At 44.5% G+C, this 27,393-nt stretch overlaps 1 protein-coding gene across 7 annotated transcripts in view; it reads right to left on the reverse strand.

Moving 5' to 3' along the window:
* Positions 1–782: 782 nt before the first annotated feature.
* The window catches only part of LOC108936475 (serine/threonine-protein phosphatase 6 regulatory subunit 2-like), a 38,205-nt gene continuing 11,594 nt past the window's right edge, over positions 783–27,393 (reverse strand). For 2 of the 7 annotated variants that reach the window (XM_029248623.1, XM_029248622.1), the window contains 24 exons: positions 26,131–26,376; positions 20,748–20,934; positions 19,891–20,028; positions 18,559–18,624; positions 18,248–18,360; positions 17,414–17,527; positions 17,194–17,320; positions 16,615–16,767; positions 15,670–15,864; positions 15,079–15,143; positions 14,735–14,850; positions 11,462–11,547; positions 11,245–11,325; positions 11,059–11,156; positions 10,782–10,839; positions 10,371–10,501; positions 9,813–10,003; positions 8,028–8,190; positions 7,405–7,484; positions 6,965–7,175; positions 5,660–5,677; positions 4,084–4,107; positions 2,892–3,038; positions 783–2,420 (listed from right to left, as the gene is read on the reverse strand). In XM_029248623.1, the coding sequence (XP_029104456.1) occupies positions 2,372–2,420; positions 2,892–3,038; positions 4,084–4,107; positions 5,660–5,677; positions 6,965–7,175; positions 7,405–7,484; positions 8,028–8,190; positions 9,813–10,003; positions 10,371–10,501; positions 10,782–10,839; positions 11,059–11,156; positions 11,245–11,325; positions 11,462–11,547; positions 14,735–14,850; positions 15,079–15,143; positions 15,670–15,864; positions 16,615–16,767; positions 17,194–17,320; positions 17,414–17,527; positions 18,248–18,360; positions 18,559–18,624; positions 19,891–20,028; positions 20,748–20,934; positions 26,131–26,357 (2,838 nt within the window). In that variant the 5' untranslated portion in view covers positions 26,358–26,376 and the 3' untranslated portion in view covers positions 783–2,371. Of the gene's footprint in view, positions 2,421–2,850; positions 3,039–4,083; positions 4,108–5,659; positions 5,678–6,964; positions 7,176–7,404; positions 7,485–8,027; positions 8,191–9,812; positions 10,004–10,370; positions 10,502–10,781; positions 10,840–11,058; positions 11,157–11,244; positions 11,326–11,461; positions 11,548–14,734; positions 14,851–15,078; positions 15,144–15,669; positions 15,865–16,614; positions 16,768–17,193; positions 17,321–17,413; positions 17,528–18,247; positions 18,361–18,558; positions 18,625–19,890; positions 20,029–20,747; positions 20,935–26,130; positions 26,377–27,393 lie in introns of all 7 variants that reach the window. The other 5 variants (XM_029248624.1, XM_029248625.1, XM_018755841.2 and 2 more) reach the window with 5 other exon arrangements.

Raw genomic sequence — 27,393 nt, forward strand, 5'->3', positions numbered from 1 at the left:
ACAGATACGGTGAGGTTCAATACTGCGTGGAGAATCGAACGGTTTTTTTAAAAAAAAAAAAAAAATTACAACATCGTCACTGTGACCTTTGACATCGCAGAGTGAACAGACAAATTTTTGTGTCAAAGATAAACCAGAAGTGGCAGAAATACTCAAGAGAAACACATTTCAGAGGTAACCGATTCTCAAGAAACAACAAACGTTATTGCCTTTCATTGAAATTTACTACATTGCTACCTGCAAAATATTTTGCCCATAATTTTGGTTTCCATCAAAAATATATTTTAAGCTCACATTTAACCAAAGGGGGGGGGGAAATGCAGACAAAAAAAAAAAAAAAAAAAAAATCAGCAAAACATCTTCAGGCCTCACAGTAAACAGGGTATTGGATGGTGGTGGGAGGGCAATGTTAGTGGGGGGGAGCATATTTGCATAATAAGACGGGCACCAGTGGGCGGCTTAGGCTAAAAGCAGCGCCTGGACTCGTCGAAATAAGTCCTGCCGCTGCATCGAGTCGCCGAACGCCAATGTTTTCTTGCGTCTCGGCCCCAAACAAAGAGAATGCAAAGTGCACGCAAATGTTTACCGGGCCAGCCACGCTCAGGTAGTCATAAGAGTTCTCCTCCTAAACAACCGGGAGCACAAAAAAATTCCGGTGACGTCGCAGACAAAACCGAGAGCTGCGAAGAAGAGTTTTGGAAAAATAAAGGCGCTGTGCAGCGATCACGGTGGAGGGCAATAGCTTGAAAACTGGAGCGCGTGGGGTGAGGCTCGGAGGGCGCGGCGAGACAACCGACATTTGGCTCCGAATTAGACAAATCGGATTTCCGACCTTCTTAAACACAGATGTAATTTGCTTCACCAAAAAAAATAGAGAATTTTTGCTATGGCAAAATAGTACAAAATACATTTTGGCTTAGAGAAAACAAATCGGGGAAAAAAAAAACTAGCTTGCCACACGTTTGGGGGCAAAATATGAAACGTGAACACCTCCAAGCTGCAAATACGAAAAGACATTAAGAGACATGACTGTTTCTTCTCCCTCAGCAGAGGAGGTGAGGGTTACCAGCCAGTTGGGGTGGCCGGCACATCCACCCATCCGGTCACCGCGTACGCGGCCGAGGGTGTCCGGGCGTCATCGGTCCACTTCGATCAAGTAATAATAATAATAATAATAATTAAAAAAAAAATAACCTGATGCATGCATGTGCCCGCACGCAGAACTGTAGTTCTCCATAACCGTGATCCATCCCTTTTCCGTTTCTGACACCCACAGCGTGGAAGCTGAACGGGCCATGTTGTTTTCTCACTTAGGTCAGCCTGCACTGAACTGCACTACGTATTTTGATATAAAATCATTTTCCCAACATTGTTCCCTGTTCCTCATGAATCTGCCGCACAGATCGTGCGCAACGATGACATTGGGCAACGAGACCGCCGAGCGCTCGTCCCCAGAATAACCGTCGGGCTGTGGATTTAAATAGGCGCGTACAGCCGGCCCAAACCATCTTTTAATAACTGCTTACGCAGATGAGAGAAACTTTGACTTTTAGGGAAACTGCCAAACCTCCGGATTTAAAAACCGCACAATTTTGACTCTCCCCTGGAGGCGCCAGAATCTATCGCGAAGAACCTACCGTCTCAGAATGACGTTAAACCGAAACCTGTCCGTTTGGCCCGCTCTAGAGCGACGTGAAGTTAACAGCGTTCCTCCGCGAGGCTTCGGCCAAATCGAGAAGGCTACATAACATTAACGCACAAAAGCGATCAAGATGATGAGCCCCGTCGGGGCAGGGGCTAACGCAGTGCCCGTCCGTCCCCTTCTTTCCGATTCAAACACCCCCCACCCCCTCGCACGCAAACGCGTTTGATGTCGCGGTTCGGGCCGCGCGGCCGGTCCGCGGCAGAGCGAGGCTGCCGAAAGTCCTCTCCGAGGCTCCCGTTCGGCCTGCCTCGCATATTGAGCGCAACCTGTTACTTGGACGTCCCCGCCGCTGCCAGGGTGTGGGCGGAGCAAAAAACACGGGGACAGATGGACATTGAGGTGGGGCGGGGACACATCTTCAAGGACACGAAGAAAAAGTTCCCTCCTTTCACACTGTAATTTACTGCTACATTAAAACGGTACAATTTCTTCGCCCGGATAAAAAGATGTCCCTTACAGGTACACACGTATGTCCCTTCAACAGGTCCGGACCAAAAAAATTTGCAGCATTACTCAATGAAACAAATAGTTCTTTTAAAAAAAAAAAAAAAAAAAAAAAAAAAAAAAAAAAAAAAAAATTGTTGCACTGGGTTTCTGGAGTAGGATGGATAAAAGCGGCGCAGAACGGGTCCGACTTGTGTCCCGGTCCCACACGGGGCGACGTAGTCAAACTGGCCCATTGAGAGCCGCTTCCACCAGCGGGGGCACCGTATCCCTGTGAGACACAATGACACAGTCAACCGCCAGCAGGGGGTAGCAGAGCACAACACATGCGGACGCATGCCTGGGGGGGGGGCGGCGTTTTGAAGAGCCATCTAGAGCTATGCATTTAAAATACCCAGAATGCTGAGCATCCTTCACAGCTGACTGCCCGGTTCTTTGTTTGCAATGCTACCGGAAAAACATATTTCAATGTTCTTAAGTTATGAATCGGCGGAAACCTTAAAAGAATCTCAAGCGAGAGCCGGGGGAGGGAGGGAGGCGAAGCGAGCTCTGCGATTGGATGCGGACGCGCCCCATTGTTTACTTTCCAGATGTGTAATCTGGCTGGCGCTGCAGTGCGCAACTGTATTTTTAGCACCGACCTGTGCGCATTTCCTTGTATGGACTGTGTCCTGAGGTACAGCGAAAGGTTTCCTGCGTACCGGGCATGCTGGGAGCTATGCCAGAAGCGTGGGGGACTCACTTCCTGTCCGTCACAGTGAGGTCCGCCGCGTCGCTATCCGAAGAGGGCGGGGTGGCATCGAGCGGGTCGCCCGTGGGCTCCGTCCCATCCCCCGGGGGGCAATCCGTGACGGTCGGGCTATCCAAGGGCAACGAGTCCACGTCGGGGCTGGGGACATGGGACGGAAGATCCTGTGTCACCGCACTGATGCCAGTCATTCATTAAACATGTTTCCTGGGCCTCGATCCAGAGGCCCCGAGCCGTCAAATGATGCACAAAGAAGCGGTCCTGTACATCCGTTCTGCCATCAGATCACGAGCAGTCAAAACTGCAGGAACCATGTGAAGCTGTCCAGGAAACGCAGACCAAGAACGTTGCAGAATGTGTCCGGCACCTTCTTCCCGAATGCATGCCGACACGGGGTCTCACCTGGTACTAACCAGGTGTACCTAATACATGGGTACACCCATTACTCCACGAGAATTTGGAAAAACCGAGTGAACGAGGAGCGGCTCTATAGCGTGTAGGTCCAACACGCTAGCGCACAACGTGGGAATGGGTCTCTGGTACGAGGCCTCCGGTGCACCGGAAGCTAGCGGCAGCGAGCAGGTCTCAAATGTCGGTCAACTTCAGCTGTAAAAATCAGGCAATCCCTGGCATGTACCTCATACCCCTAGACTTTCAGCTGCCTGCCAAATTAAAAGCAAATAAGACAAACTGTAAATTTCATGAAGCAGTGAATGAAAAAGGAGCTACTATAGCAAACAGTATTCAATACAGGTGCCCAAAGCTTCAGGTAGAGGTGTCTCTCTCTCTCTCTCTCTCTCTCTCTCACACACACACACACACACACACACCTACTGAACAACAAACTTCAGGAGGAGACAGAAGCCAAAAAGTAGGAAAAAAAAAGGGGGGGAACCTGGGATACATTTCTCTTGTTTTAGCTGGTGTATCAGTAATAATAATAATAATAATAATAATAATAATAATAATAATAGCAGCAGCAACACGGAGGAAGTGTGGCACAATCAATTCAGAGAAAAGCATCAGCTAAATATATGAATAATACAGATAATAATAATAATAATAATAATACCACCAACAACAGACATCGTAAAGATAAAAATGTCTGAGGTTGGCCTAGGAAGGCAAAGCAGTGTTTAGGGCACATGATAGTGTGATATTTCAGACATATTGCATGTCTACATACCATAAAGCTGCAGGTTTAAACACTCTGAGCCACGCAGCAGGGAGGGAGAGAGAGAGAGAGAGGTATAAAAGAGTGAGAGAGAGAGAGAGAGAGAGAGAGGGGGGTATAAAAACAGCCCACATCACCAGTCTAGCACGGACCACGGACACGCCGAGGATCACGCGGCGGCCCCAATGTGCATCCGTAGAGTGACGCTCCGTTTGTCCCTTGCGTGCCCGGAGGGGTGGGGCAGGCAAGGCCGGCGGGAGTGACCCCCGCGGTCGGCAAACGGTTGCGTGCCTTCCAGGAACATCCGCATCGGCCTCAGAATAACTCGTCCGAATGGCTCGATCGGCCTGTCGCGCGGCCAGCGCAGTTCCTGTGAAACGAACGCTCGTGCCACGGTCAGCTCACTTTACTTTTTTTGCCTTTCATTTCCGTTTAAATCCAGCGCAGCCATGGCAGTAATTGCAGGCCTCTCTGTCCTCAGAGCATGTCATTAAAATTTGAAAATAGATCTTTATTCACGTACAGTACGCGCCATAGCTCTGAGCCTTTGCCGATGGTTGTCCAGGGCGCCGTTTTCACGGGACAAGACCTCTGCGGTCCACGGCGAAGGGCCTCCGCTTCGAGATGCTCGTGCGCCGACTAATCGCAAAAGAGCGTCTTTACCGGTTTCCCCGAAAGCCACACAACTGCCCAGAGTATAGAATAAAGTTAATCGGTGCTTTACTGCGAAGTAAGAAGGGCACCGTCCCAAAGCGTGGCCCAGACAGCTGGAAAACAGCTATATCAATATACAATCCCTTTGTCTTTCAAAGCGCAACGCTAACTAATTCTCGCCCAACTTGGGTCGCGTTTTATTTTAATCGCCTCGGAAGCGGAAGGACGCGACTCCGACGTTGCGCATCGAAAACAACGGGATAGGAGGTACGCTGGATCCTCGCCTTACGAACAAACCTGGCAAAACTACGTTACAATCAGTACGATGTTACTGAAACGACCATCCTTCGATTTATTCGCAGGTTTGGTTCTATAAAAACATCAGATGATTCTATAATGATCTGAATTTGCATTAGAAAAATATGCTGCCAAACATTTTAATATGCAAGCTACATTAAAATTCTACATCAAACTAATTTAAAATGACAAGTTAAAACATTCCTGTTTTTTGCCAACTGTTGATTGAGTTACCCTATAAACACACGAAACATCGATCATCTTTTTATTGATCCCCAACACTCAGGGACACCAGACCGGCTGTAAACGTTGCAGAAGTGAGTTGAACGAAGGTGGTCTTGTCTTCCTCTTTCTATTCTAGCGTGTTTTACTGCCAAATACGTGGCTGGCAGTACACGTGTGACATTTGCACGGTAGCACATTTTTGAAAACAGAAAATGAAGAATACACAATTTAAAATGAATTAACTGATGGAAAACGTATCTTTGGAAATTAACCGGTAACGCGAGGATCCAGTGTATTCGGAACTGTGAACGAAAGCACTTGTTCGGTACCGATGTGAGGAGCAGGCCAAATACACACCGCTGGTAACAGAAGGAACAAATGAGGGAACGGAGCGACTCGACGGCCGGCGTACCTGCGCGAGTCCGCCGTGCTACGGTAGCCGCCAAGCCCAAGGGCCGTGCCGGGAATTGGAGGATATAGTCAGAGATTAGCAGTCATGAACAGAAAACGCACTCATCCGCTATCTCTTAGCCTTGGACTTGGGCTCTCAGGTGTATCGCTAGCTTTCCATCCAGACCCATCCATTTCCATCCAATGTTTTAGTCACAACTTGGCTGTGGTTAATGGCTGATGCTGGTTAACAGCTAAAAACATACATCCTATACACGAGATCATATGAACAAGAGTTACCTTTAGGGTACGCCTTCTATTCTGTACCTTTTAAACACACTGATATAAAGCAAATTTATATTTTCAACGGGATTAAGACAAGCATATTAATATAAAATATATAATAATCGTATTAATATAAAGTTATATAATACTTCCCAGAACATTATATATAAATTATGCTACAGTGGTAGAGGATATCGAGAATGTTAGTTAACTCCTTAACAAATGCCTACAGGGAAAATATTTTAATTAAAAGGTTTAAATGAAAATATCTTGGAAAAAGGGTGAAACTCAGGGTGAAGCTGGATGCAAACGAAACCGGAATTCGACATCGGTCGAGGAGGCAAAGAGCAAGATGACAATGTTGCACGTTGCAAACTTTGCTGGAATAAAACTAACCGCAAGCCCAACATATTAATGCAACAGCCTAGGTAGAAAACTGAAAAAAATAAAATAAAATGGGGGGGGAAAAAAAAAAGTGGCTGTGAATCTATCCTTTATCAACCAACAGCGTAATCAGTCTAAAGCGACATTGTTAACGTGAAACGGTTATTTCTGTCCACTCAGAACTATCAGGCAAAGGTTGCTAAATATTAGTCAACTGTGCGGTAATGTGACTAAGTTCATAATAATTCATTTGTTGCTACAAATAAATATGCCGCTAGCCCAGAGCCAAGAAACTGTCAGTATAAAAATGACAAAGGGGAAAGGAGAAAAAAAAAAAAAAAGAAAGCTTCTTGGAACAGTGACGAAAACAGAACCGTTATCAAATTTCAAGCCAAGTATTTGACAGGCTACGACAAGGCCGTCCACGTCAAGGTTGACGCCGCTCTTCAAACGGCCCACGTAGGTGTCCGATCATCTCTAAATCCACGTGCCACTGTGGAATAATTTAAAGAGCTAAAGCTTTTCCCTTCACGTGCAGCCTGAATGTTCCGGAAACGGGTCAGCGCGCATTACCATCTCGGATCTAACGCCAGACTGACGAGGAACGGGAACGCGGCGGCGCGCCGGCGCAGGCCACCCGTTCGAAGTTCTGCCGTACCTGGTGAAAACAGCCTTCTCGTGTTTTGCGTCCACAGTGAGCTTGACCGTTTCCTTGCCGGCCGCTGTCGCGATGGTCTCCGTCACCACGTCGGCCTTGTCCTCGTCGTCGTCCTCGCTGTCCGAGCCCCCCGAAGAGCTGCTGTCGGAAGCTACGAGGGGGGCCTTCCGCGTCGAGCATACGCTCCAGGCGCAGTGGGCTCCACCTTCGACTGAAAATGCATTAGCCCGTCGTGCGAGCAACACACGCTCGCACGCGCATTACACTTGTACGCACTTACAAAGTTAACCTAATTATTATTTACCCATTTATACGGCATCGGTACGGAATCATTCGGATGTTTTGGACAATTTGTCTGCGGAACAGCAGGACAGAGACAACTGATCTGCCCCTAAAGAAGCCGTTAAGCTGAAGTCCGCTTCCACGGTCCCGTTACTCACAGTCGGCGTCCGGGCTGGACTTAGTCCTCTCTGCCAGGGAGCTGCTGGACTCCGCAGGAGAGCTGTTCCGGGGCTCTGAACTGCAGGAACAAGAAACCACAGACTAAACACCCACAGTGACAGCGAACGCAAATTGAACACCCGCAAAGTTCCCAGATTAAACATCCCGGGAATGAGCCGATTAAACATTCACAGTGACGGCAATCAAAAGTTTGACCGCTCTGAAAGGTTGCATGTTAAACACCCTCAGTGACCGTAACCGCAAATCAAAAACCTTCAGTGACTGCAAATTAAACGCGCACAGCAATGTGACACGGGAATTGCGCGACGCTTGCGGAGAACCAATAAATAACCCCGACTTGTACATTAGGGCAGTGAAGTGTTTCACACCAACTTTCAGCCAGCACCGTTTTGTTCAGGTGCATGGTAACAGCTGAGATTTTAACAGTGAAAATCTTTGGTGCCCTTTCACAGTTCATTTATTTCATTCGCCGTTGGCATTACCGTCAACGGTGTCCAATCGACCCCGACCCGCTCTAGACCGCTCGCTCGGCGGCGGGGCGTTGCGGTTGGAACCCCCTGCAGCGAACAAAGGCCCTCGGAACGAGTCAAGCCGCACTCACCGGCAGAAAGGCTGGAAGTCAGGGAATTTGGCCCACTCTTTGTCCTCGGCGTCACCCTGGGAGGTGGCCGAGTCCCACGTGCCGGGACCGGGGTCCGCTGCCGTGCGAGCAGGGAGGTCCTTCGAGGTCAGCAACTCCTCAAAGCTGGCCGTCCAGCCAGGGCCTGCAGGCACAAGGGGAAGGGACCGCATTGACCGACGGAGTGGAGAATGACTCTGCAGGGTCGTAGACTGACTTCGGCAGTCAGCGAGCGACAAGACGTCACACGCGCTATATCGGTATCCACTAATTGACCCACCCATTTACCGAAGCCAATTCCTTTGTCCACAGCAACGGACAACATTAATCAACCGTGATTTACCCACGTATACGCAGCAGGGTGCTCTTAAAGTATCGGTTCTGGTTAAGCATACTGGCTCCTCAATATACAGCGCAACTCTGACCATTTCACTACCAAGTCAGAATCAATGTAAGCTTAATAACACAGACATCTCTGGATGTATTTCTTCAATAGGTTCTGAAAAAATCTTGGATAAAGCTCTAACGGATTAAAAAACGCTCAGTTTTTTAACAACGTCAAACGAGGTTAACATTAAAACCGACTGAAAAATGACCCGAGGAAAAGAAAGGTATTTCCACAACCACCTAATGAGTACCTACGGCTGACCGATTTATCCCACAAGGATGTTCAATGTTCATTAGCTTCTAGCCACTTTCAGCTTTTAATAAAATCTTAATAATAAACTACCACCTTAATTTATTCACAGGGTAGGTTTGGTTAATGTCTCAGATAGAGCTTCAATACACAACAAATAGATGTAGTTTTTCATATTTCTGTTAATTCTGAGCTACATTAAAACTAAAATGAAAATAAAAATACATTTTCCCCAAAGCTCTATTTCGTGATCATTTTTGATTCATCACATAAACATGTGCAATATTCACTGACTTTTGACTTGAACGATAGCGCTACACAATACTGATCTATTTGGATTCTGCTGACATGAGGGTTCACTCTGCTAAAAACAGAAACTTCATGAAACGGTAAAAGAATGCAATTAAATTTTACGTGGAAACCTGCTTGTATCTTTGAAAATTCGCAACTCTAACGTTTCTGACAAGAGGATCCAGTGTACTTTCACCAAAGCTACAACAACTGGATTTGAATCCTGCACCTTCCACTAACAGCATGACAGCTCCAATAGCTACACTATCCGCTATTCCATATCCACCAATGTGGAGAGAGAATCTTCATACTGGCACAGCAGATAACCGCAGCTATCAGCATGAAGAGTCAAAAGTTCTTAAATGCTGAATGTGTCACATTAAAATAAAAAACGACAAATCGTTACAGACGTGACCTTTTGCCGAGACCAGATGGAAGACGATGTCAATAAGCCATTACCTTCACCTCATTAACCACATGCAACCTGCTGGAGGAACACGGTAAAGTTCGTGTTCTAGATCACAATATTTTCCATTAAAGGCTGGAGGAACTTCAAAGTTTCTTGAAAATGTAGTTTCATTCTGTTCTGACTTGTGCCCTCTCTCTGAAAATATTTTTACTTGAAGTGACAGACTAATTAAAAAATACAAAATTTCACAGAGCATCAATTTCTGGTGTGGTTACAATAACTGCATCGCTGAACTGAAATTTTAAATAGGGTCAAAGGTTATAAAAATGTTACAAATTTTACAAGTTACCAAGAATATGCATTCCTTTGAGATCTGAAACGCTGAACACGGCAATGACAAAAGCTGAAGCCTTCTGTCGATTACACTCACTCTCTGGAGACTCTGCCTCCGGGCTCTTAGGCTGGCTCTCGTTCCTCCCCTTTCCTGCGTGGGGAGCTGTTACTTTGGGCCGAAGCTCCTCGTCGGCCTCGTCGTCCTCATCCGAGCCCAGGCTACGGGCGCCCTTGCCGTTCCCCGCGTCACTTCTGCTAGAGCTGTCCGAACTGCGTGAAATTCCAAACCTGCCTCAGAAAAAGAGGAACCCCCTCAGGGAAGAGTTACCATAGTATGTGAGACATAGTGGACCACATAAAGACACAGCAATACATCTAATTATACGCTGCACCTTCCTATACTAAATGATCAGGACTTCATATGTGCTTAAATATGTGATGTGAAAATTTCACTTGATGAAAAATGAGGTTGCCATTTCAGTGGTGCACACCAATGAGCATTTTCAAACGTAATCTATAACGCACTCTTTTCTATAAAGTTCAAACTCTGGAAAACAAGGAAATTTTACCAAACCGATGAGCCAAAATCCTACGCGTAAAGCTGAGAATTAACGGTCAGTGCTCTCACGTCCCTCCATCAGCAGATGACGCGCACCTGGTTCTCGCCTTTACTTGTGTTGCATAGTTTATTTCTTTGTCCTCCCAAATATCGTCGTCCTCTTCCTCGGCATCGTCAAACTGTTGTATCCGTTCCTTGCAGCAGGCCTCAAACATAGCGATGTTGGCCTGTTTTTACCATCAATACAAACAATAAACTCATAAAAATTTCTTTCAAACCATCAAGACCCCACACTAGTCTGTATCCCATGCCTCCCTTTAGGTAATAGACCACAGAAATGTTCCACAGGACAAGCCAACATTGGAGGACCCCATACATCAGAGGACATAAGATGAATTTTTCAGCAAAGGGGAGGGACAACCCCATAACCCTCACTGTGGCACTGAACACTTGGTAAAAACCAGAAAGCAAACAGAAGATAGAGAACTGACAATGAGAGGGACTCACGCCGTCATTGTCCACGTCTAAATTGAAGTTTATCTCTGCAATCCTATCAAACGTGGCACTGAAGAAAAAAAAAATTACAATTCTGAATATTAAAACTTTTCAGAAAGACACACATATTTTATATATATATATATATATATATATATATATATATATATATAAAAATAAAACTGGTTTTATGAACAGTACAAGGTCACAACAGCAAAATATCACAAAATACTTTCTAACCTGAAATACATTACTGACAGGCCTATATGTATTACATTTGAAATCTTACTTAATGTTGTCTTCGTGCTCCGCAAATTCCTCGTCATTAAAGCCAAACTGATCCACAAAGTTGGCCGTCATCTGCTGGATCTGATAGTCGGAAAATGCCTGAAGAATGGCATCAAATAAGCGAATTCATTCTGGCCCCAGCCACCAAAGCAACACACTCCACCCATCACCTGATGGCCCCGCCCACCTGCTGGAGTGACAGCTCATTGGGGAACGGGCTTTCCATGTCATCATCCTCGCTGGAAGAATGCAGGTTGTGCGTGCTCACCTGGAAAACAACGGATGTAAGTGAACCGATCTGCTGGGTGGAAACTGGGAGGACAGAGCGGACACGTGATGAAAAGCACACGAAGCCCAGCGCAACTCCTTGCAAGTGTGTTTATATAAGCCGTCAGTCATCTCACCAGGTCCACCGTGTTCCTCCGGTTGGTCTCCGTCAGCGTCTCGTCCACGAAGCTCTCCCAGCGTCCCCGGCAGTCTTCCGGCAGCTCTATGCCGCCGCAGAAAAGGGACTGTTAGTAGAAACCCTGGGACCCAAAGCCCCCTCACACCACAGAGCGATGGTAAATCACATACTTCCATACCTAACATGCCTTTTAATCCAAAAATGACAACTAATAGACTAAGTACACAGTAACAGTTTGAATAAAAGAAAGGCTCAAACACAATTATTTACAAGGATGTGTAGAGGCATAATCAAACTAACATGAACGTGGGGAAAAAGTTTGAGGACTAAATGTAAAGAGGTGTAACTGGTGACATAAATATTTTCTTCAGATAGACAAAAATGAACACTTAATCTGTGTCATCACCTGTACATGTTCTGGATACCTTTTTAAAGGAGTAGACTTCTTAAACAATGGTACTTGACCAAACATTCATACTTTTAAAATATTGCAATTTTTTTTGTCCTCGTGTTCTTTATGTGGATGCATTCATAAGATGTTGCCGTTTCTATTTTTAGGTAGCTGTGACCAACACCTCTCCTGTATTGCTAGTAGTAATACATACTGTATATATTTCACTTTACGATATATCCTGCATATTAATGCAAAGTGTAAGCTGTGTTCTGTTAGTTTTCGAACTGCATGTCAACAGTGGAATCTTAATGTTCAAGTGTGGATATGGAATATAATGTCCACCTGAGAGCAGTAGTTGATTTAAAAATATTAAAAAAGGTTTTGGTTTTAATCTTGAGCTTAAATATATTGGGGGGGGGGGGAGGGGGGGAAATCAGGAAACTTTATTTAAATGAACCATTAAAAAAAAATTCCTGATTTCAATTATTTATATTCACATGATTTAAAATCAGCCAACCCTGGTATTCCATGTCTTTCTTCCACATTTGGAGTTTATTTAAAACTTTAAAATCTTTTACTTAAATTCAATTTTTGCATTTTTTTCTTAAATATTGAGCGTTCTCCGTAACTATCTTCATAGAATTGCTATCAAAATATTTTTTCTTCCTGAAAACGTTTGATAAAATATTAAGTAATGTTTAGTTTATTTACATCTCTACTGTGACAGGTGCATGATCGTTGATACTGCAGTAAGTGTGCAAAGTGCTTGGAGAGAAGCTTCAAAACGCAGCCACAGAATTTGTATGGCAGAAATGGCCATTCTTGAGTTCTCTCAAATGTCAGGCCAGATCAAAGCCTTTTCAGAGTTTCACATATGATCAAGAGGTTGTTGAAAGCAACTCCACGTGAATGTTGGCTGTACTACAAAGATGTCATCGATGTGGAATCCATGGCTGCCGTCAACCAGCTTCCTTCTACCACTCTATCCTCGGCAGGCATGTGTAGAGCGTGTCTTTAGCACATATGTACTTGTCCCGTCTAAACTTAGGAACAGGCTTGGGAGTGTGGGAGGAAACCAGAGCACCCACAGGAAACCCACGCAGACAATGGGAGAACATGCAAACTCCGCACAGACTGAGCGGGGATTGAACTCATGTCCTCTCGCACCACCTGGGCACCGAGAGACAGCAGCACTACTTACTGTGCCACCGTGCCGCCCTAGTAGTTGTACTTTGCCTTTTACTTGTAGTAAAACTGCCTTTTACCATGTCTTTCACTAGTAAAACTGTTGGTGTCTGTGAATGAAGGACTATAATATTACACAAATGCTGCGGTGCACTTCAATTTTTGACTTTTTTTTTTTTTATGTGTTAGCTGACTTGTGTGTTAAACACTTTGGTTTTATCATTCTGGTGTGCTTGTTACTCATTTTTTCATTTATATTAAAGATTTCTTTTTATTGAAGTACTTTGTGCTGATACTTTCCTGTACTTTAAAGCTATTTGCAAATGCTTCCAGATAGGTTACCATATGAATCTAAAATATGATGAGTAAATAACGGAAAAAAATCTTGACATGTACATGTATTAAACACTGGTTTACAGTCCTTGTTGTTATTCATTGAATTCATTTGACTACTTTGTGCTGATAGTTTCCTGTATTTTAAAGTCGTTTTGAAATGCGTCTAGATACATTACCAAACAAACCTAACATCCGATGAAAAATATATTAAATGAATACTTGATTTAAACTGGCATGAGTTAAACTGGCCAACCCTGGTATTCAGTTTCCTTTTTCCAGGGTTGGCGATTTTAATTTAATTTTCTTATAATTGTATTTTTTTTTTTTTTTTTTTTTTTTTTACATAAGTTTTAATTTTATTTTTTAAATCCTGAGAGCTCTTCCTGTTTATTTTAACAGCACTCATCAAAATACTTGTTTTCTTCCTAAAAATGTTTACTTTAAATAATTGAATTTGATGTACATCGGCCAACCCTTGCATCAGAGGGTGATAATGAACGCAGCCTGATGGAAAGAGACATTCTGAAAAAGCTATGACGCATCCTCTGCTGAAGCTATCACCCGTAGCCACCACGACAATCACGATGAAGGTGAGCACAAGGTCTACGACAGCGGACTTAAAGGTACGGCCGAAGAACTGCCTCTACAGCAAGGTCTTACTGATATGATCAGATGGACCAGAGCACACAGGGAAAGCGAACAATCATCCCGAAGGCCACATTTTACAGGGTGTCAAAGGCCAGCAAAAGTAGATGAAACCCTGACGGCTCCCTTATAATGGGTGGAGAGTAACTACGCCGCGCTAAGTAGAAAACGATCCTAATCGTAAAAGTGCGGCAATAACTCACGTTTAGAGCTTGTTTATCCAACTGCTTTTAAAGGCAAGAGAGTCTGGCACTGAGGTACGTAAATCGGCTTTAAATTTTGGTTTAAGGCATTAATGCAAGTTCTCTGTTTAGAATTATAACCCTGTCAGATTCAAGGAATTAACTTTCGATGAAAAGTGTTTTATTAATATGCCAGAAAAGCCAATCGGAGCAGAAAATCTTTCTGATTGGCAGGAAGATCTGTGCTTTTTTCCCCCGTTTTAAACAAATTACTATCGAAAATGTAACCGCTGCATCGCCACGTAGCTTTCACGCACACATTTACCTCTACAATAAGAGGTTTCAATTAATGTTGAAAAATTAACTTTATTCTTGGACTGACCAGTTGAACAATTCAAACAATCCTTCAAATACAGTTAACAGATTTCTAATTTCAGTATAACATGTTCAAATTTACCACTAAATTTAGAAAACAGACTAACACACAGACACACACACACACACACACACACACACACACACAACATACCTTTAATGATGTCACTGATTTGCACTTGGACTGGACCTTTCTCCATGTTCTGGACCACAGTGTTGGCTATCCTGGTCAAGTGGCCCATGTAGCCTCTCCTCATCCCTCCCTCAGCCCTATGGTCAAAATCAGAGTACACCGGCTCCTCAACGAATAAACACAACTGGGAGCAGAAGTCTAACTATTTGTCCAAAGCCACTTCTACCACTACTTGACAATCGACACAAACCTGGCAGTACACATATCCCTTGATTTATGTATTGATTATGTTCTGTGAAAACCTCAGTTGAAAAAAATTTCTAAGGCTTATTTCGAGTGCGTTTTAATTTACGAGTGTTTCTTACTGTATTTTGTCATTCTCCTCCCAGGCATCAAGTATCCTCTGGACCAGACGGCACTTCTGGAAGAGCTGCAGAAGGGCACAATGGCACATGACAGGAGTCACCGAGCATCAACACAAACACTTAAGTCACCGTATTAACCTCCACCTGATTTGCATATACCTGACAACTAGCTCAAGAGCATTACAGAGCTTGCAACTCTAAACCAAAAACAAACCAAATACCCTGGTTCTGTCACAGTCACAAGCGTATTTAAATACCTTGCCCATCCCTCCGAGATAACGGCATTGTTTTTATCATTCGCGTGGGGCCTGTTCTTCGGACATGACTCGATCCGACAGCCGGGGATGATCTTCCGACCACATGCACCGATCCTCGAGCTTCTCCTCTACAATCCCACTAACCTCTTTGACCTCATCTCAGTGATCTATTTCAGCAAGCACCTTCACAAGCATCATGACCATACCACTGGATATACATGAAGGAGTGTGCACGTGTTTTCTTGTGCTTACAGACATGTCTAAGACAAATATGAAATGACAGTAGAGTGGGACAGAGACGCCCTGAAGGACAAAGGAGGACACTTGGCCCTACATGAGCCACCAGCGTATTCTGGCTGGGGTTGTCGGCCATCTCCGCGCTGCTGCTCTGCTTCTCTGGCCCATCCGCGCTGCCAGGACAACTCTTGAGGCTCTCCTCCACACCAGGATGGGGGTTCAAGATGGTCGCCACACAAAGCTCCACTTGGGAGTGCAAGAAATTATTCCAGGTGTACTTAAAGAACAAATCCTGTGGGAACATGAAAGAAGGAAGACAAGTAGTACAGTACAGCGTCTATTAATGTGACACTGCGCTCGATAGAGCATCCTGATTTCTCTGACAGCTAATCCGCATGCTTTACACTATGCAGTGATACGGTGAGGCTTAATCGTTGGAAAAAACAATATAAGACAAGGTAGCTTAACATCTGGGGTGAAAAATTAGAGAACCATCGAGTAAGCAGATATAGGTACAATATGAGATGAGACACTATAAAATCCTGCCTTCAAAAACCTGAGTGAAGCTTCAGATCCTGAGCATAAACGAAGAAAGCCACAAAGCAAAACTTCCAATGACTAACGCTAAAATAATAGGAGATAGAAATAGTTATACCGTAGAGTGGCTGATAAGCCATTTCATACTTATATTACACTTTCCTTAATTTTGCAATTTCTTATACCCCTTTTCTGCATCATCCAACAATTTTGATTACCTGACCATCCACAGGTCCTTTTAAAGTCTGATACGTAGAATTATATTGTAAAGTACAAACTCTTACCCGTATTCTAACTCTTAACTCTTCCTGTTGGGTCTTGGAAACCGTCAACACGTTGCTACTTACCCTGGAGTATCTATGTGACCGTGGTTATCTTAGCAACACCCCATCGTGATGATGTCCCACCCTGATCAGAGCGCACCCCTCCGACATCCTAAATGGACCACGCCTCCTCTCGGCTACACGGAAACCTGGCCACGTCACCATCTCCAGAGCGTACTCACAAGCAGCAGGTCCATGGTGTTGAGCCGGCACAGCTCCGCGGCGATACTGGCTGTACAGCTCTGAAGCAGGGAGGCCACCAGCCGTGCGATGTGGAGCCGGGCGCTGCCCAGTGGTTCCTCTAGCACGCCAATGGTTGTCAGCATAGCACTTTTCTACCGGTAAGAAGAGGACAGGATACCCTACAGATCATGGCGAATAGAGATTCACCAGGCTCTATAAAACAAAACAGATGCTAAAAATGATCTTATCTAGTTCTACGGGGCAGTGGGTCATGTAGTGGCTATAATTGTGTCCTTGCCCTAGAAAAACCCAGGTTCCAATCCCACCTCCTGCTGTTGCACCCTGGAACGGGGTACTTACCCCAAATTGCTCCAGTACAATTACCCATGTGTACCAATGGGTACATCACTGTAAAAACAACAGTTTACAAGCATTCTGTCAAACTACACTAAGATCAAATCTAGGATTCCCTGACAGAACATGAACTCTCTTCGCAACAAGAGACGGCTATATATATGACCACGAAATACCCCAGGAAATTTCCGCAAAGGGTAAAACATGTTACGTGGGGTTTTTACCTTTGGAGGTTCCAGAAGAACCTGATGGAAGTTCTGCAAATAAGCCCCAATACCTTGTAATATGCTACTATTGACAGTGTAAGACCTTTCATATCCCTGAGAACACAGGTCCAACAGCCCTTCAACCCTGAGAGAGAGAGAGATACAGGTATGAGCTCATCTATATCAGGACTTTATGTCACAAGTTGTGGACAGAAAGGCAAATAACAGGCCTGCTTACCCTGGCCTCCTGGTCTCCAGGAGCGTAAGGAGCACTTGGGTTCCATTAACAATGCAGGCTTCGCTCTTGTTTCCCGAAAACATATTGTTCAGGAGGTCCTCCACGCTCTGCTGCCTGTCAGAGACACAACAGCAGGACTTAGCACCATCCCTCAACATGCAGACTACAGACCTCCTGGAATCATGGTTCAGGCATCATTGATAAATGAAGAGTACTGTTCCAAAGAGCCAGGCTCCAATGACTTGAGTGTTAAATATGATATATCTGAAACTAGAAATCATTCTTTTAAAAACTGAACAAATGGATAAAAAAGAAAATGGTGCTGAGCAAAAACAAAAAAAGGTCTGACGGTGGTAGCAATGGATGCAGCCCAGTTAGTCACATTAGAGCAGGGGTGTCAAATTCGTAGCACAAACCAGGCCAAATAGGATTCACGGCAACTACCGCAGACCGGTGTTCATCATATTTGCATAATGGCAGAGTGGGTAAGCACTACTCACAGCCCTTGGAAGTTATTACAGCTTTAATTTTAAAAGTTAGGTCATACATTTGATTCCCCTGCATTACCGTCGATCAACAGAAAGAACTTTCTCAGCTAAGCTGCACAGTGCTGGGTCATGTTAGCCAAGCCAACAGTTCCTCGCAGATGATGGGGGGGGAAAAAAAAAAAAAAAAAAAAAAAAAAAACTCCACCGATGGTGCACGTATCGCCAGCATTCCCAAAACAACATACATCAGGTGTAGATGACCGCTTACAGTCGTAAAATGGTTCACTGAACGAACATAAATTCAGCCTCCAGGGTCATGATCTACAGCAGCGCTCCGCCTACTCACGACTCGAGCACGGCAAGCAGAGGGTCCAGCTCCGTGGAGTCTTGCATCTGCGTGGCCTGGTCGCGGCTTAAGCGGATGACATCACACAAGGTCTGTGACGCATTGGACTGCCTCTGTACAACACAGCACCAAATACGGCTCTGTTTGGATGGCGAGCGAGCGCCGCGTCAAACGGAACGTAGCAGAAGCTCACGCACCTGGAACCATCCAGGAAACATCCTAAACACATATCGGTTGCTACCCTGTTGCTTGACGGTGCAGAGCGACCTTAAACAGCATGCACGCTATGAGCGAACCTGGATTAACCTTACCTCCTCGTCTTCTACGAAACGAATAAGCTCAATGAGTCTCTGGATGAGCTTCTCCTCATTCAGCCACTGGAGGAAAGAAGGAAGTAAGAACCATTTGATCATCACATTTAATACAGGTCTGTGAATTTCAGTATCCTGGTTTATAACCTCATTTGTAAAGGCAAAGTCAATTTTACAACTAATTCACAATCAATAAAAGTTTAATTCAGACATACCTCAATTTACTCACCAGATAGATAAACCTCAGACAAACCCCATTATATTTATTTCATTATTTTACTGACTTTAACCAACACTGAAATGACCGAAAACAAAAAATCTTATTTCAGAGCCAGTGTATCTTACTGTACTATACTCATCTGTAAAAATTGTAGGAGTAAAATAGTGGGACTAAATATGCTACAAAATATTGGGTAGTAAATACCACAGCGGTTAGAGCGATCCCTTTGGACCTGAAGCACCCAAGTTTGGTCTCTGCCTCCTGCTGTAGTACCCCTGAGCAAGATACTTACCCCAAAAAACTTTAGTGTTTTTACTTAAAAAAGTGGAGCTGTAGAAATGGGTAAATCACTGTGTGGGGCTTAACATTGTAAATCACCTTGGAGAAAAGCATCGGCTAAATTAATAAATCTAACAACTAACATGCCATGAAGTTCAACATAAACTGGATTTTACCATTAAAAGCAATAATATTAATATTCCGAGCAGATTTTCTGCTTCCACTTTACGGAACAATGATTTATTCACTCAGCTCCATTTTCATAACAAAAACACTAATAAAACATCTGTGACAACCTGCTACATCGTTAAGAAAAATTCAGACGGAACCCTTCGGCTATCTTCCCACAGCGCTTTGATACTTCAGTGCTCTTACTGCGAGCACAGAAATACGCATCGGGCAGATGCATCATTCATCAAAGATGAACATATGCACACCTATTCTTGGGAAAATAACCTTAAATAATGCATGCTCTTAAAGTTATTTTTGCAAAAGTGGAGAAAACAAAACAAAAATCATGCTCATTAAGATGGAAGCAGCCAATCTGTCACCGTATAATTTGAAGGGAAAAAAAGTGAAAGTGCATAAATAAAATGTAGATCTAGAAACCCGGGGATTTCTGTTGCATTTCACACCACACGGACATGTAAAAATCTAAAAGCGAAGAGCTACTGCTAAATGATTCCTCCGAACGAGCAGCACAGGTCATCATCTCAGTGTGCTACCCTTTGAACAACTAATACCTCCGTTACCTCCATTAGAATTTTTTCCCCCCACTTCTGTCATCATCCTGTCCAAAAAATGAAAGAAGGGCATTTGTTGGGGTGACTCACATTAAGGACCTCCAGCCTCAAGGGGGCAGGTTCTACGCAGCTGATGAGGCGAAGCAACAAGTCCATCATAGCAGAGGCGTCGATGTGTTTCAGCACCAAGCTGATGAAGCCCTCCTTCTTCCTTAGGAAGCCAATGACCTGCATAAAAGGGGCAGAGAACTGGCTCTCGTCAACACCCACTCAAGCTATTGCTTAATACCACAAAAATAGCATGGGAAAATATTTAACAACAGACAAACAGATGAAGCACAAGCATCTTCCAAACAACACATTCCAGGCTTTTTCAGTCCTCTCGCTTGAGAGCAAAACAATACTGCCCTACCGAGGTTAAAGGCATCACCTGCGAGGAATAAAAATGTAGCACCAGTGTACAAGAACCTCTTACGCAGTACAAGGAAAAAACGCATCCACTTAAATGTTTCACTTTCACTCTACTTAAAAATGTCCAAAAAAAGAGGGCTTAGTTTCTATATTTCATGAATTGATATCAATGCTTTACATATAAATGTCTGGATTTATATATTTATATGATGGCATTTTCTCAAAAGCAACTTGCAACGTTAAGATGCACTGATTTTACACAGTTACGCTGCTGGGTAAAATTTACTCTATTCACGGTAAGTGCCTTGCTCAAGGATAGTATGACAGGTGGTGGGATCTGATCCTAGGTTCTTTAACGGCAAGGTGGCAAACCTAAACCCTATAGACTCCCAGAACGTTTGAAATGTGTAATATGCTAAACACTTCACCGTGGCTGGCTGGGATCGGGGACAGGGAAAAATGTGTACCAGAAGACTTTAAACCTCCAGGCCACTAGATGGAGCCCACTCCATCCCATCCGATGTCTCGGTCCGTACCTGCTCCGTTTTGCGGGCGATTAAGTTGCCGATGGTCTTGCTGAAGAAGCTAGCAAGCAGGGGGTTCAGGGGCGGCTCATGGTCCAAGAAACTATACAGCTTGTCCAGTAGAGACTCATCGCCCCCGAGTTTGTCATTGATGTGGTTCACATCCGACGTCAGGAGCTCGCAGGCAATGTTGGGGTACCTGTGAGCAGGTGAGCGGGCATATCAGCACTGACTGCTATTCATACCGTCCTGCCAGATTCTCACCTGTTCTTTCCATAGTCAGTGGTACTGACTGGTGGTGGTGGTGTAATGCAGTGGGGAATGTTTTTTGGCACATATTAGAGCATCATTTGAAACACGCAAAGTACCAAACATTGTTGACGACCAGTTGCATCCCTTCATGACCAATCCAACCTTTCCCAGATGGATACTTCCAGGAGGATAATGTACCATGGCACAAAGTACACATCTCAGGAGGTTGCACATGACAGTGTTTTCATTTGACTCCAGCAACCTGCACAGTCCCACCCTTCACTCCAATAAAGGATCTTTGCGATGAGAAGGGACACGACTGCAAACTAATGTTCTGTCAATAAATCTAAAGAAACCGTGTGAGGCTGTCAAGCCAGCATGGACCTAGAAACCTGTGGAATGTGTCCACCACCCTGCTACCTAAGCTGTGGTGTCAAGGAAGCCAAACAGGGAATCAGCTCGATGTACCTAATAAAGTGACCGGTGAGTGTATCTGACAGCAGCGCTTTGGGTCAGATTGCCAGGGCATGTGCCACCAGAACAAAGCACCCACAATATCTCACACACACACACACACACACACACACACACACACAGAGTCTGAAACTGCTTGTCCCAAGCGGGGTTGCTGCAAACCGGTGCCTAACCCTGCAACACAGGGCACGAGGCTGGAGGAGGAGGGGACACGCCCAGGAAGGGACGCCAGTCCGCCGCAAGGCACTCCAAGCACAACTCGAACCCCAGACCCACCACAGAGCGGGACCCGGCCAAGCCTGCCGCGCCGCCCTCTACCCACGACATCAATTCAGTTCAATTCAATTTATTTTTATAGAGTGCTTGAACATAGGCATAAGGCAAAGAAACAACTTGTAAGTGATGTATTTGTTTAACTCTTAAAAAAGCTTAGATTCAGGTTAGCAATTTCAAAGGGGGGGAAAAAAAAAATTGCTTTTCTGAGGGTAAATGGCACAACCATTTGTTGAATGGATGAGAGACCCATTGTAAGTAGTGTATCTAGCAGTGTAAGTCACCTTGGTGAATAAGGTGTGCGGGCTGATAAGAGTTCATTGGAAGTCGCTTTGGAGAAAAGCGTTTGCTAAATAAATTAATATAAAATGTAAATGTAAGCCATTTAATCAAGTTGATTAATTCATAACATTTTTCCTCTTTTGTAGCATTTGCATTGGAAGCAGGAGAAATATGCTGTGACCCCAAAGCGTGAGCCACGTTGAACCCTGAAAAACGATCGCTGCCAGCAGCGCAACTTCTGCTCAGCCCACTTGAGAAACTGGACAGTTAATGAACCGTACTGATAGAACAAGAACATTTTATAAATATTTTCATAGGTTCACAAATTTGTACAAATTCAGATTTGCGAAATGGACTGAGACAAGCCTGGGAAAATGTTTCCCCAAAGCATTACAGCACTTCAACTTACAAACTGGGACCAGAACTTGGCTCATAACGTGATTAGACGACAAATCCAACCACTAAGATACAATCAATAAACATTTATTAACTCAGATGCCACTTGACTCGAGGCTTAGGTTTGGTGAAAACCTAAGACTAAGCTATAAAAAAATTGAAGATGTCTAAGAGTTGAACTACATTAAAATTTAAAAATTGCCTACATATAAAGGCATTATCCACAAACTCCTACGCAGTACTGACTGCTGACAGGTCCATCCCAACAACATGCGCAGCATTTGTCACCTCATCACTAATCGTCAACATTCAGGAACACCACAGTCTGTAAACACTGTGGAAGGGAGTTGAATAAAGGTGGTCTCACATACCCATTGTATTTTTGTGTTCCCCCCTGCCAACTGGGAACAAAAACACAGGTGGCTCCTGTTGCACAAGCAGATATAAAGAAATCATGAGGAAAATGTTTATATTTTATATCATCGTTGAAAATTCTTGAATGTATCTTGATTGTCAGTAACACGAGAAGCGAGTGGACAGAAGCAGTGGGGCGGTTTGGACCCGCTTCCTTTACAGAGCATCGCGGGGAGGGCGCTGCCTTTCGGATAGTGGAACACAGAGGAAATGGAGAAGAGGGTGACAATCCTGAACAGCAGTGCCCTCACAAATTAGACACACCCAGCAACATATTGCAGCACTGGCAACACACACACACACACACACACACACACACACACACACACACACACCCCTTTGCTGCTGCTGACTTATATCCTGTGCCTGAGCACCCTGTGGAGAGCGGATCGAACCGATTAGAAAAGCCTCAAACTAATTATCTCCCCGCTGTTGAACAGGGTTCACAAAGAGGCGACCGTCAACTCTGCTCAAGCCAATTCCCCTTACAAACACGCGCCCTAAAACGCTCGCGGTCCATTCATCATTTTTATGTTCGAGCGCTTTTAATTTAGTCTTGCATGAGAGTACGTTCAAGCACGTTCGCTGCCGTCGACCGTCGCAACCCCGAGCACGTTCGCAGCCCCCATTTCATCATCCACATCTGGAAGGCATCGCTGCCGACCGGAACGAGATGGCCTTTGCGTTACTGCCAGATTTCTGCACCGGTGGGAGTGCCGTGGGGGTTGGGAAGGGTGCAGGTGGGTGAGGTGTACCGATACTACAGTACACTGCTTACAGAACCCCCAGATCATGAGCGAAGGGACATTTAGGATATCTTTCAATCGAGGGTAGGCCAAGTGCCATCGACCACATGGTGACAACTCCCGTGGTTTTCATTGTGAATTAAAGTACGGAAGCAGTCTACCATTGCCTTTTTTTTGCGTGTGTTTTCACACTGTAAACATGCGGAAAACATGAAAATTTCACACACCGTAAACTGGATTAAAACCTACACCCAAACAACGCAGGTCGGGTACTGCGGAGCACTGGTGTAGAGGGTTTTCTAAACAGCTGCTGCTGCCTTACACTCAGTTGTTCAACTCCCACATCCTGCAATACCAACATACTAATCCTGAACCTGATACAGACAAAAGTTAATTTTTACACAAAATTACCCATAATTAGTGTTTACTCATTAATAGAGCTGAGTAATTTTTCCTTTTTACTAATTATAATATTCTAAGTCACTTTGGAGGAAATTGTCCGCTGACATACCATGTTTTAAATAAACAAAAAAATTGGATAGGGTATTTCTTTGTTGCAGTTTATTCCTAAATATTTATTTCTTCTTAAGTTTGGCAGTATCGCCAAAGTATTCCTGCGCCAATTCAATTTGTCACAATCTCGCTGAGCCTTTTACGAAAACGGCCCCAAAACTCTCCCGGAAAAAACTTCCTCACTATTCTAATGTCTGATACCACCTGCGCCATGAAGTCTACATCCGGAATAGGCATAAGAGCAATGTTTTTATATTTCAAATTGTTTTAGTTCTTTTGTCTTCTACTCCAAATTATAAATAAATGCAGAAATTAGTTATAGATTTGTTATTCTGCAGCTGCTAATTTTAAGGCTTACTGGATCTATAGTAAGTTATTCTTGAAAAAAATGAAGGAACCCCCGCAAACATGAGTTTATAATGTAATGTAACAAATGTAAATGCAAAGTAATGCTGCGTGAGATAGGGGGCAGTCTGCAGAAAGCAACTTTGTGTATTTTATTATTCACTGTTATTGCTCTTTTAACGAGGCTCTGGGAGGCACCTGCCCGTGCTTCATCAAGGTACGGAATGTGAGCCTTTTAAAAACGCCGAGGGACACCAAGTCATGATTCTTTCATTCTCGGAGAAGAAAATGCAGCTGACCAGCTTCGGTGGAGCCTCAGGGAACCTACGCGTTTTGCTGGGTTTGACAGACGTTCCTCAAAGCAGAATGAGGCACTTCCTTTTAACCGGGACGTTCAGCGCTGCCGCAACATTGTGTTTTCACTCAGTTGCTGTAACCATAGAAATGCAGCTAGGCAACCAAACAACCCAACATCAACCTCGCTGACTAGGCCGTGCGAAAAAAAGAGAACCCAATGCGATCTTATCACTTTTGCTTGGGGTGAACCAACTGACGTGGGGGTGGAGAGGCCTAAGGTCTACAGGGGCGGGTGCGAACAGCTGCAGTCTCTTTCCTGCCCCTCGACACGCTTTGCGTGACTATCCATGCTGCTGACACGTGTGTGACCAGCTCATGTCTGACCATGTGTGAAAGGCAAAACCACTCACTGGCCTTGTGGCTGGTAACTCATTTCTTATAAACAAGAACAATTACCATGTTCTTCCAAAAGGTCAAAGTGTGATTTTTTATATATATATATATATATAGCAGCATTATATATATATACACACTTCTGAAAATAGAAGGCAAAAAAAGCATTAAGCATAACCATGCAGCGGTATTAACTGTCTAGTGCAATGACTCAGTGAACACTTCACACAGAAATTGCTTTATTTACACTCTTGTTAAGCAGAGTTTCCTCGCAAAACTCGTCTGTCCAAACAGTCAGCTGTAACTCGACGGAGTGTGCGAGTATCCCCGCTGGCTGCCCGCCCAGCTGGTGACATCACAGAGCTGGTCAGCAGCCAGATCTACAGCTCCGCGCTTGAACGAAAAGCCTCCCGAGATGCGAGGATCACCTGAAAACACAGCTTGCCTACCGCAGCCCCGGGGTACGAGACACTTACAGGTGCTATCAGGGAGGGAGGGAGTGGTGAACGAAAAGTGAGGTTGCAGTACACCATAAACACTGGTCAGGGATCCTAGCCAAGAGCGTAGCCAAAGTGAATCAGCGGGTAGTGTTGGGGGCCTCACTGGTCCTGGGCTGTACATTTTGGATGTGGGTTCGAATCACAGTCAGTCTACACTGAGTTTGCATGTTCTCCCTCTGTTCATGTGGGTTTCCTTTGGTGCTCTGGTTTTCTCTCAATCCAAAGACATACGTTTCAGGTGGAATGGTGACTCTAAATGGGGCATAGTGTGTATGTGTGGGTTTTACATTGTTCAGGTATAGAGATGGGTGAGTAATTCTTGAGAGGTTAGGACAGCGTATCTAGCAGTGTATCCAGCAGTGTATCCAATTCATCTCGGACAAAGGTGCGAGCTAAATACTACTTTATAATCACTGGAGCAAAGTGTCGGATAAATGCACCTGTATGTGAATCAAATCCATGGTAAAACATTGTAAGAATCACAACCCCCAGCTCCAGTCCGTATCTCACTTGAAGCGGATCTTCTCGTCGACGTTGTCCGGCGGCTCCTGCGTGATCAGGTTGACCAGCTCCTGCATGCAGTGGTCCTGGCTGAGGAAGAGGAGCAAGCGGCGGTTCTGGGCCTTGCATTCCTGCAGCACGTCATCCTCGTCCATCAGCTCGCGTAGCGTCACGTCCTCCTTGTCCAGGAGCTTGTCCACATTGGACGTGGTGTGCAGGTCGAACTTCCAGAACATGGTGTCAGGCCACGCAGATCTGTCGGGAGGGGCCAGAACACGATCAGTTCTGCTCAAACAGCCATGCGCCACCCAACCCAAATTGGGAAATCAGCCTTGTTCGTCCAACATGCATCTGACATCATCAAATGGAAGAGAAGACATCTTTATTTCACAGCTGTCTCCAAAGCCATTTACAACATTAAGGTACTTACCAACATGTACCCTTTTTTTTTTTTTTTTATACAGCTGAGTAATTTTTACTGTACCCAGTCAGAGCAAGTACCTTGATCAAGAGAACAGCAGCAGAAAGCTGGATTAAACCCAAGTCTTTCTAGTGTAGGGCCATGGCGCTAATAAATAACACCTGTTTCCCTAGTAAATTGTATGCAAATATTTTAATGCTGTTATATGTATGTTTTATATGTATAGTATGTGCTTTTTTAAGGTGCTGCCTCTGAATATATTCACACCTTTCCCTTAAGAACACCTTGCATGCCTTTCAATCTATGTCAGGTGGAAAAACCAGAATTCTGCTCATCTTATATTTGGCTTTTTTTTTTTTTTTTTTTTTTTTTTTAAAAAATTACACATCACCCCTGCCAAACAAAGGAAAAATTCAGTGAAGCAAAAATGCTCAGAAATAAACCTTTTATTTGTATATATTTACATACAATACACAAATTATGTATACGGTTGGTCTCCGATTTACGATAGGGTTACGTTCCCTGAAACCCATATAAGTCGAAAATATCGTGAGTCGAAAATGTATTTAATACACCTAATACACACCTCTGCGTGACAGAATGGGAGATCCGGATCGCTGTCCAGCAACACAAGAGAGTATCGCTCTGCGTATCGCTTGCCCGGGGGGGGGGGGATCTAAATTCAAAATATGGTTTCTACTAAATGTCTATCGCCAGCTCACCATCCAACATGGGGGGGGGGGTGGGGAATCGCTAGTCAAACCATCGTAAATCAGGGACCACCTGTAAATATATCATACATATATAAATGTGTTTACAAATTACAGTAGGACCTCCGTATCCGCATGGGA

This window comes from Scleropages formosus, chromosome 24 (genome assembly GCF_900964775.1).
Source record: "Scleropages formosus chromosome 24, fSclFor1.1, whole genome shotgun sequence".
NCBI classification, from domain to species: domain Eukaryota; kingdom Metazoa; phylum Chordata; class Actinopteri; order Osteoglossiformes; family Osteoglossidae; genus Scleropages; species Scleropages formosus.